Source organism: Pantherophis guttatus, chromosome 4, assembly GCF_059756535.1.
Source record: "Pantherophis guttatus breed Tessera chromosome 4, ASM5975653v1, whole genome shotgun sequence".
Classification (NCBI taxonomy): domain Eukaryota; kingdom Metazoa; phylum Chordata; class Lepidosauria; order Squamata; family Colubridae; genus Pantherophis; species Pantherophis guttatus.
This window is the reverse complement of record NC_142066.1, coordinates 6,541,635-6,553,389: the sequence shown is the minus strand read 5'-3', so window position 1 is coordinate 6,553,389 and position 11,755 is coordinate 6,541,635. Positions and strand designations below refer to the sequence as shown.

Here is an 11,755-nt window from a genome sequence, read left to right as displayed (position 1 = left end):
TGTAAACTGCTTAGAGAGGGTTGTGAAGCACAGGGAAGCAGTATAAGTGTCCCAAAGGTGCTTTTTCAAGAGGCAACTGGACTTTCTGGATTTTCTTTGAAGACGTTTCACTTCTCATCCAAGAAACTTCTTCAGCTCTGATTGAATGGTGGCGAATGGAAGGATTTACATTCCTTGCAGACAAGTGGTCATTTGCATTCTTTTAGCGAGAATGCCGAAAACACCAGCCTGAAGATGACGAATGAGACTTCGTCGAAATGTCGCCAAGACACTTCCAGTTTTACGTGGGAGAAAACCCGAATAAGCAAAGACTTACATATATATATGTAAACCCTGGCTAAAACAATAACACACACACACACACACACACACACGTATGTATGTATATATATGTATATATATATATTCTTACTTTTCGTAGGATTTATGTGTGTTTTTCTTTTAGCCAGGTTTTTCCTACGTAACCAAGGTTTTTCTGCAGCCCTAGCTCAGTGGAATCACATCCACTCGGTTCTGGGCTTTTTTCTTTCTGGCAGCCAGCAGGCCCTTGCTGCCTGGTGAGAGACTTCTATAGATCTATTTCTGATTTGTCACCAGAATCGGTGAAGGAACCAAATTAATCTCCAAAACTGAACACTGAACAAGAGAATAATAATGGAAGCCATCGAAATAGAGAAACATCCCCATAACATGAATAAATGTGACGATATCTCCCACCTACTGGACATCTGGAAACTAGTCCTAGTCAACAGAAGAGTCCCAGCCATGAAGATTAACACCAGACCCAAGATAACACATGACACCACCACCAATTATCCTCACCAGATTCAAACCCAAACCCATCCCATAGACGAAATATAACCACCATCCAGAAGCCAGACCTTCAGGCAGCCAGCAAGCACTCTGCTGCCCATTGGGAGACTAAGGAGATTAAGATAGATCTATTTCAGATATTAGTCCTCATCAGTTAGCCCCACCCTCAACTCATGTATCCTCCCTGTAAAGGTACAGTATTTGTTTTCTTTTCTTTTCGTAGGCCTTTATGTGTGTTTCTCTCCATAGCCAGGTTCTTCCTACGTAAACCAAGAATTTTATGCAGCCCTAGTTCAGTGAAATCACAATCCACTAGTTTCTAGGCTTTTTTTCTTCAGGCAGCCAGCAAGCACTGGGCAGCAGAGTGCTTGCTGGCACTCAATGGGCAGCAGAGTTTGTTAGGACTCATGATGTTAAATACGTTTCTACTAACAAAGAACAAAAAATGTAGGATGAGTTTAGATATGGTCCAAGTTTGATTGTCTAGTTGTTTAAATAGTGAATATAAATAATATCTGAATCAGGTTGTATAATGTCAATACCTCATTTTGATTTTGATTTATTAACTGCTGTTTTCATTTTCCCCCTGGCAGTAATATTAAATTAATACTAGGACAGCGTCTTTCTCTAAAATATAGATTATCTATATTCTAAGGGTTGTTATTTGTTATTTGTTAGAGCAATGGAAAGTGAAAGTTAAAGATACTGGCCACTTTTTCATTATTATCCTTCCAACTCCCTCCCCCTCCCTCCCTCCCTCTCTCTCTCTCTTTCATTCTCTTTCAAGTAGCTCCATTCATTTCTTCAAGGCATTTCTTTTAACAATTCAGCTGGGGAGAGAGTGTTCCTGAATGAGAATGGGGAAGTAACAGGTGGTTTTGACATCACCAACTTGATCACTTTTCCAAACGGATCCTTTCAGAGAGTTAGAGTTGGAAAGATGGGTCCTCATATTCCCAACGTGAAGGAATTAATCATTGATGAAGAGCTGATTGTGTGGCACCCCGCTTTCAACCAGGTGTGGACTCATTTAGTCAACTGTTCCTTGATGCATTGTAATCCAATATTGAACACAGTCCACTTTAGAAATCTAATTTGTGATTTTTGAAATGGCATATTCTGTACAAATATTGTCAACGATCAAGCTTCCATCACATTGTCAAAATGGTATTACAATTTAAAAGACAGGTATTCATACTTGGGTTGCATTTCCATTTGAAATCACAGGAGTCACAGTGCTTCCATAATACTGTATTGTAATCACATATATTTCTTTATTCACTCTGCCATTCTCGAAACATGCCCTTTGCATGTCCTTATAATGTCAACATTTTAATGGATAGTATAAATATGTGATGGCTCAGTGGTTAAAGACACTGTGCTTGTCAGATGGAAAGCTTGCAGCCTGGGTTTGAGACCTGAGCACCATGCAATAGGATGAGCTCCCTTTCCTGCCTCAGCTCCTTCCTATCTAGAGGGAAAGGAAATCTTTACCTTATAAATACACCTGGATAAATACCCTTTAGGAATTCAAATATTATTTTTTGTCTGTTTGTTTTATGTTTGTTTTATTTTATTTTTATATATACATCAACATCAATACGTGAACAGTGTGACATCTGAGTACTGTTCATTTTGATACAAATAACAATACTAATATCAATAATATTTGTTTAAGCTTATATACTCCTGGTATTAATACTCCAATTTGTATTAAGATATAAACCTTCATTATGAAATTATTCAATATTTCAATGTATCATTCTAATGCCAATTACAACATTGTTTAAGCATGCATAATAATACTCTCTTTCAACCTCTAATCTTTCCATTTAATTCTTTAATTTATTCTATTTAATCAGGCCATCCTTAGTAATCCTAGTATAGTACACATATTGTATTAAAATCTAACCCCTTACTCCATCCTGACAACAATCACCATATTATTTATACATACATATTAAATCCATCTTTCAACCTCTAATCTTCCATCCATTTATTAATTTTATAACACATGTATCTTTATTTCTACTTCTACTTCTATTATAAGAAGTATCAGAAGAAAAAGAGCCTTGGTGGAGCAGCGGACTAAAGTGCTGTTAAAATAGCACTTAGCTGCCAGCTGCCTGCAATTACTGCGAGTTCAAATGTCACCAGGTTCAAGGTTGACTCAAGAAGGGGGGAACAAAGAAACCCCTTTTCTTTCTATCCATCTCTTGCCCATTTTAGTATTTCAATTCTTATTTGTTTTTTGACATACCTCCCATACTCCTCTCTTGAATCTTTGTCTCTATCTACCTCTACATTTTTAATGTTTCGACTGTTTCTGTTTACTCTTTCTATATCCCTCCATCTCTATCCTCTTATGCTGCCAAGCCTCCAGGGTATTTGCCCAAACTCCTATCTCTTTTTCAATGGTATCTTCCCGTTCCATTTTGAAATCTCTTAAAATACGTTTTCCCTGATTTGTTTCATTCATCATTATAGTCTTTATTATCTTCTCTTCTTCTTTTGCTTGTTGATTTATCTATTCTGTCTTTTCCTCCATTCTTTCTATTCTCTCCTCCTTCTCCTGGGCATCTTGGCCTTTATTCATTGTACCTTGTAGAATCTTTTCTATTTTCCCATCTATGCTTTCCATTAAATTGTTTATGTCCCTGAAGTTTTTTGTCATAGAGTCCTTAATGCTTCTGAACATCAACAATATGTCCTTTGAACTTCCACTCATTTCCCCCATATGGACTATCTTATCTTATTTTAATAAGATCCACTTTTACTCAATAGTTCAATAACCATATGTTCAGGCCTAATGTTGCTCCTCAAAGAATACTTTAGTCACATTTCTTTTATATCCCAGGGTTATTCAATCAGATGTTCAGGTAGTCCAGGGAACTCTCCAAATATCTCTTATGTCCCCTCTATAAGTTTAAATATATATATTATAATTCAAAAATTGCTTTTTCTTAGATATCTTCCTTGTTCTCACCATTGCACCGCCCACAGTCATAAGGTAGATAAGTATAGAACAGTAAATATCACCACAGTTTTCCAAATAAATGTTGTTTATCTTTCTAATCAAAAATTTTCACAGGGTTGTTGAGTATGGTATATTTTCCTCTGTCAGTAGATGGTGCTCTCAGCAGGAGAGATTGCGACTCTCTGCGACCTGTAGGGTGCCCCTCTTTTCTTCACCACCCCTCCAGGGTGGCTTTAGTTCCTTTTGGAGCCCTTTAATGTGGAGAACTTGGTGTGGGAGCTCGGAGACCCACTTCTCATGTCCGATATCGCTGTGAATTTGAAGTCAGGAATTCAAATATTCTTCTCGCTACCATAAATGAGAACATTATAAACTGCTTAAAAATTTCCCTTTACAAAATCATTTATGTTTATCATCAGGTTACTCCATTTTCTCAGTGTAATGACCCTTGCTACCCTGGATACTGGAAGAAAGGATTGGAAGGAAAGCTATTCTGTTGCTACAACTGTGTTCCTTGCCCAGAAGGGAAGATTTCAAATGAAAAGGGTAAGTTAGACATTCCAGAAAGTTTTCATTGGATAGACTTAAGCAAACTATAATACACTACTTTAGTGTAGCAAATAGTTTTGTGAGTTCTTCAAGGTGAATATTCATTTCTATACTTGTGAATCACAATCTGTTGTTCTGAATATAAAGTTTGCCAAAAACAGCTAAACTCTTATATCCATTCTCATATACTTCTTCTTTTTGTTTTTTGAAAAATAGAAAAAGTCAAAATGCTCTAAATTTTAAGAAATTTGAAAATGTTTCTAAAATATGAAATGTATAAAAACTTGCCTTGACTTTGCTTTCAGATATGGACTGTTTTGAATGTTCAGAAGATCATTATCCAAATAAAGAAAAGAAAGGCTGTATCTTGAAATTGCTGGTCTTTCTAACTTTTGAAGAAACTTTAGGAATTGGTTTATCCTCAGCAGTTCTTTGTTTCTTCTTCTTGACATCTTGGGTACTTGGCACTTTTATTAAGCACAGGGATACTCCCATTGTCAAAGCCAACAATCGGTCCCTCACCTACACCATCCTTCTCTCTCTTTTGTTCTGTTTCCTCTCCTCTTTGTTCTTCCTCAGCCAACCTGACAAGGTGACCTGCCTTCTCCGACAACCAACTTTTGGCATCACCTTCTCAGTGGCCATTTCTAGTGTGCTGGCCAAAACCATCACTGTGGTTGTGGCTTTCATGGCCACTAAACCTGGATCACAGATGAGGAAGTGGGTGGGGAAAAGATTGGCTTTTTCTGTTGTTCTTTCCTGTTCTATTGTCCAAGTATGTGTTTGTATTCTTTGGTTGTCAACATCACCTCCATTCCCTGAGTTGGATATGCACTCAGAGCTCCAGGAAATGATTTTACAGTGCAATGAGGGATCAGCTTTCTTTTTCTACTGTGTCTTGGGCTACATGGGTATCTTGGCCATTGCCAGCTTTATTGTGGCTTTTCTTGCCCGTAAATTACCTGACAGCTTTAATGAAGCCAAGTTCATCACCTTCAGCATGTTGGCCTTCTGCAGTGTGTGGGTCTCTTTCATTCCAGCCTATCTGAGCACAAAAGGAAAAGCCATGGTAGCTGTGGAGGTCTTCTCCATCTTGTCCTCGAGTGCTGCATTACTGGGATGCATATTCTTGCCAAAGTGCTACATCATTGTTCTCAGACCTGACCTCAACCACAGGGAGCAACTGATAAAGAGGAATTAGCGCATTATGTAATATTTCTGCCTTTGAGAAATTGCTCACAAAAAAGACAGAAGGATTGTTTGCTATCCATAGGAGGCATATAGAAGTCTTTAATTCTGACAACAGATGATTGCTGGATGGAGGAGTATCCTGAACACTAAGATTTATTATAGTTGCCAATTTGAAAAGAAATGCTCATGCTGCTGCATTTGCAATCATTCTCAAACATTCTTTAATTAAACATTTTCTGTCTTTCAACACCCCAGGATAGCAAGACATTGAGTATCCAGTTCTTGTGTTAGAAGATTAGAGATACTGAATCAAATCATGTCCAATATTTGCAGTTTCCTTATTTATTTATGTAGAAAATTTATACTGCCTACTTTCTCACAGTGAATCTAGGCAATTTATCGTCAATAAAACGCAACATAGAAGATAATAAAAAACTATATCCCCCTCTGGCAACAACGCACAGTCAAATAAGTCTGTTGAGAGTCTCAGTCATCCATGTCATGAGGCAACTGTCGAGGGTCAAGAACTCCTCGTCACAGAGCCTTATATGATGACCATGATGACACAGAAACCTGGCCACGATGGGGAGGGTTGTCAGGCGAATACCCAGGAAGAGACCAATGGTGGAGGGGGTTGGTGCGATTAGGAAACCACATGGAAGGTGACAGGTGACAGGTGGTGTATGGAAGGGGGCATCGGAAGAACGAGCAGTCAGAGGACCAATCTTGGTGACGTCGGATGACATCACTTACTAGTGTCCCTGGCTCCAGGGGGGGAAGAGAATGGGCGGTATATTCAAATCTGCTACAGCTGCAATCCATCCCACAGCCAAAAAAGCTGAGGAGGCAGAGCATCTAGCTGAATCCATTTTTGTGCTATTTTCCTGTAAACTGCCCTGTATTCAACATTAAACCGGGCTATTTTTGCCATTCCATTGCATGTGTGCCATGCATTACTCGGCTTTGGACAGACAGTTCCAGAGACGCTGGACTTTTTTTCTTTTTTCTTTTGAAAACGTCTTCAAAAGAAAAAACAAGAAAATCCAGTTGCCTCCTGAAAAAGCACCTTTGGGGCAGTGGTGAAATCTGAACTGGTTTACTACCAGTTCGCTGGCTGCGCATGAGCATTGTGCACCAAAGGTATGCTGTGAGCGCATGTTCAGTGCTCACCATGCACCAAATGTGAGTGTGTGTGCGTGCACAGTGCACACCAAAGGGAGGCATGGGGTAAGTAGAAGAGTGCGCAGGGAGTTGTGATCAACTGTGGCGCGCAATCTTCAGAGCCTTTTTTTTTACTTTTACTTTTTATTCGGCTGAATAGGTTGTAAAAAAAAATGCTTTTAAAAGTAAAAAAAAGGCTCTGATGATCACGCGCCACAGATTTGATCGACAGAGCCTTTTTTTTTATTTTTCTAAAGCATTTTTAGTACTGATTCTAGAGAAGCGGTAGTAAAAAATGCTAAAAAAGTAAAAAAAAAAAAAAAAAACCTCCGACAATCATGCATCGCTCACCTGATCTTCGGAGCTTTTTTTTTTTTTTTTACATTTTTTACTACCGGTTTGGGTGAACCGGACTGAATCGGGAACATTTTACCCCTGCTCAATTCCACTCTGGGTTCCCTAGGCCTGCTGCAAAAACAGGCCTTCAGGGCTTTACAGAAGAGTGTCAAAGCGGGGGGACAGTCTAATGTCTGAATGGACGATGTTCCAGAGGGTGGAAGTCACCATGGAGAAGGTCCTTCTTCTGGGTCCCTCCAAATGTACCTCCTTAGGGAATGGGACCATGCCGTTTTTATGGTTTTTGTATTTTCTATTCATAAATGACTTCATAAATGTAGTAAAAAGGGAATTACATTTTATGAAAATGTACTCAACACAGTATCAGGGGGATATCCTTTTTGGATAGGTGTGGGATCATTGAAATGTGAATGTTATCGAGTTTCTATGTTGTTGTTGTTTCATCCTTTATTAGAAACATATGCTGGCCAATAAGCATCATAAAGAGTGACTTGACTTGATTTGATCTTTTCCTGCTTTAGCTTTATAACTTTTGATTCTTTTAAATAATTGTTACAGAATGGTTTTAACTAATGATGATCTCACGTGTCCTGGATTTTTACATGCTGTCAAGGCAGAAACTCAGTACCCCAAGAAGAAACTAAGGGGACAACTTTTAAAAATGCAGATTTGGTAATCCATTCAAGACAGAATATTCTGAACACAGGTAGGATTAGCTCTCAGCCAGGACAGGAATTGCCCACCGAGCCCCTTCATTGCATCAACACCCCTACATGTAGCCATGATCCCTACAACAGCCAATAGAATAAATGCACTTGCACAGGAACAGGAAGCTCAAGTTCAAATCCCAGAGAGGGTAATAAATAACTCCCATTCTCAACTCCATGTGGTCAGCTGCCCAGTACATCAAACCCATGTGGTCCTGTACATCAATAAACCATCTTTCCAATCAGCCTCCATGTTTCCAGTATCTTTTTCCCCACTTGGAACTGCACCCAGTTGGACATTTCTTCCAACAGTATTAATGTTATTATTGTTTCATGCTTCAACATTCTTTGACTGAAAATTTGGACAAAACCTCCAGAGAAATTATTGGCTTATTTGTCAGACCTTAAGAGGTCTGACAAATTTCCTCTTCTCTACTAAACAAATATATTCGTTTTATATGGAAAATGGAAACCCTGTTCCATTGTAAGGAATGAACATGAATTTCAATACTTGAGGCTGTTTTTAATTGCCAATGTCCCATAGATTACTTTTATTACCATTTGCTCATTTGAAAAAAAAAATTGAACCATCACTGGAACCACTTATTGCCTCACCAAAAACAAAATAATTATCTCCTGCAGGAATTGCAGTATTTTTTTTTTTAGCTAAGTCAAAACATCCAGGACTGTGCATAAAGGTATTTAAATTCAGCAACAATTAAGGTATCAATCTGGTTATAAAGTAACTCTTGAACCCCAGGGAGTTTGGCACAAAGGGATAATAATGGTTCCGTCAGATTCATTGTTAAAAACAAGTTTATTCTTTTCCAGAACATCTGTTCAATCCTAGTTATAGTCACTATACAAATTTGCACACACAAGGAACTTCAAATAGAAAATGATCGGATTTCTGATTAGGTGCATTATCAGATATCAACCTTGGCTCAATCATTGAATGAACCACTTGAAATACAAACTTCCTTATGGACAGGAGACACAAATATTTTCACTATGACAAATGCCTGAAGATGTTGTTCCTTCTGATGCTCTTGGTGCAGAAAGCAGTTACTCTGAGCTGCCCTGCGACTGATGCTTTCACGATTCCTCATGAGTGGTACCAGCCTGGTGACCTCCTCATGGGTGGAATGGTGTCTCAGATAATTTACCACTTTTTTGAACTTGAATTTAAGGAGCATCCTTCTATAAATCCTTATGATTTTCCAATGTAAGGATTTTTTTCCCCTTTTCATTCATTTTAGCCAGATCTCCCAAAATTGTTTATATGGCTAATAGCTCTTTGAGAATAAATGCATAGTTTTTTATATAAACTTACACTTGTTTCATTGCCTTTCAAAGTTATCTCACTTTCGGAAAACAAATCATTTTCTTTTCATTGTATTAAGTCTAACAAGAAGTCTTTTGGAAAATATTTAGTGAGTATAAGATAATTAAAATGATCTAGTCTGTGCAGTCACTACTCGCATAACATACATATATTAAATGAGTGATCCTTCCTATATAGTGCCAAACTGATTAAAATAAATGTCATAGCTTGGGGAAAAAATCATGACTTTGTTCTATACTTATTTGTGGCAAATCATGGAAACACTGTACACAGTTGAAAATTGTACAAATTATTGAGGTTTTTTTACAAAGATTCTCATCTTCTCACTTATAAAAGAGACAGAAGTTGTTACTCTTATATCAATGCTTTCACTATAAAAGAATTGTCAGCTTATTTTGTTCAATGGGGGGGTGTTTAAACTATTTGCAGCGTAATCACCAAATTCTACCAGCATGCCCTTGCCTTGGCCTTTGCTGTGAAGGAGATCAATGAGGACTCCCAGATCTTACCTAACGTCACTCTCGGGTTCCACATCTATGACAGTTACAACAATGCAAGGATGACCTATCGCACCACTCTGGACCTGCTTTTCAAATCCCAGGAATTTGTCCTAAACTACAAATGTGATAGCCAGAAGAATCTCATGGCCATCATTGGAGGGTTAGGTCCTGATACATCTATCTATATGGCAGAAAGCATAAATGTCTACAAAATTCCACAGGTAGTTTAGAGTGCAGTGAGAGAGGAAAGTTTTTTTGTAATTAATAGTAGATACTAGTTGTTTGCTATACCATTCTCCAGGAATTTAATTAAATGCACTTTTATCACCCCTCATCTGTTTTTCCCACAACTCAATAGACTGGCTCAAGGTAAGCCAATGAAATCAAAATCTGTTATTACAATCTTACATGTGTTTTGACTTCCATGCAGCAATAGGTCACAATTTTTCTTGCTATGATTTGCTTGGTGTGTGATAACAGTAGTTTAGTATAAAACTCAACCGTTTTTCCTAGCAATTGTTGAAGGATTGGTGCTATAGGGTTAGTTAGTATTTTGCCATGCTTCTCTGCAGGACTTCAATTTGGCTTTCTTTGCTCTCCCTTCTGCAATTGATCCCACAACTCAATACCTCTATTCTGTTCTGTTCTATTCTGTTCTATTCTATTCTGTTCTGTTCTGTTCTGTTCTGTTCTGTTCTGTTCTGTTCTGTTCTATTCTATTCTATTCTATTCTATTCTATTCTTACAATCATATATTAGAACATTAAAATTTAAATCACAAATTACAGTACAAAATCAATCTTATTTGAGAGAGTCACTTGACATTGTGGTGTGACCACTATCTATGGTGAAATCTGGAGTTGTATCAAAAGGAGGATAGAAAAGGCTCCTTAGCCCATAGAATAATAGAGCTGGAAGGGTCATTGGAGGTCTTCTAGTAGTCTCACCCCCTCTTCAAGCAGGAGCCCCTATAGCATTTCAGATAAATGATTGTCCAATCTCTTTTTGAAAGCCTCCAGTGATGGAGCACTCACAACATCTGAAGGCAAGTTGTTCCATTGGTTGATTATTCCCACTGTTAGAAAATTTATCCTTACTTCTAGGATGCTTCTTTCTTTGGTTAATTTCCATCCATTATTTCTTGTCCTGCCTTTTGGTGCTTTGGAAAATAGTTTGACCTCCTCTTCTTTGTAGAAGCCCCTCAAATATTGCAACATTGCTGTAATGTCTCCCCTAGGCGTTATTTTCATCAGACTAAAGGTTCCCCTCGCACATATGTGTTAGTCATTCTAGGAGGCGGTGCTCATCTCTGTTTCAAAGCCGAAGAGACAGCGCTGTCTGAAGATGTCTCCGTGGTCATGTGGCCAGCATGACTAAATGCCAAAGGTGCCCAGAATGCTGTTACCTTCCCACCAAAGGTGGTCCCTATTTTTCTACTTGCATTTTTCACATCCTTTCCAACTGCTAGGTTGGCAGAAGCTGGGACAAGTAACAGGAGCTCACCCCATTATGCGGCACTAGGGATTCAAACCACTGAATTGCCAACCTTTTGATTGACAAGCTCAGTGTCTTAGCCACTGCGTCACTGCATCCCTCTTCATCAGACTAGACATATCCAATTCCTGTGACAGAATTCTTTTGGAGATCTCTATAATAATTGTAGTAAAGGAAAACATGATCATTCCTTTCTATTCCTCCAGAACCTCATGGGTATAGTCTCTCATGCATAGGTGAATAGAATAGAATAGAATAGAATAGAATAGAATAGAATAGAATAGAATAGAATAGAATAGAATAGAATAGAATAGAATAGAATATTGGCCAAGTGATTGGACACACAAGGAGTTTGTCTTGGTGCATACGCTTTCGGTGTACATAAAAGAAAAGATACATTCGTCAAGAATCATAAGGTACAACACTTAATGATAGTCATAGGGAACAAATAAGCAATCAAATCATATTAAGGAAACAGTCAATATAAATTTTAAGGATACCAGCAACAAGGTTACAGTCATACAGTCATAAGTGGGAGGAGATGGGTGATAGGAACGATGAGAAGATTAATAGTAATGCAGACTTAGTAACTACAAATAAGGGCAGAGGATAATCCAGTAAATCTAGCTTTTAAGAATTCTTTCTTTAGACTGAGGTGACC

At 38.2% G+C, this 11,755-nt stretch overlaps 1 protein-coding gene across 1 annotated transcript; it reads left to right on the top strand.

Moving 5' to 3' along the window:
* Window positions 1-1,753: 1,753 nt before the first annotated feature.
* On the top strand, window positions 1,754-5,540 carry LOC148113625 (vomeronasal type-2 receptor 26-like). The gene is made up of 3 exons (XM_087892155.1): window positions 1,754-1,831; window positions 4,210-4,336; window positions 4,645-5,540. Exons 1-3 carry the CDS (start codon window positions 1,754-1,756, stop codon window positions 5,538-5,540), a joined length of 1,101 nt encoding a protein of 366 aa, XP_087748281.1.
* Window positions 5,541-11,755: the final 6,215 nt, after the last annotated feature.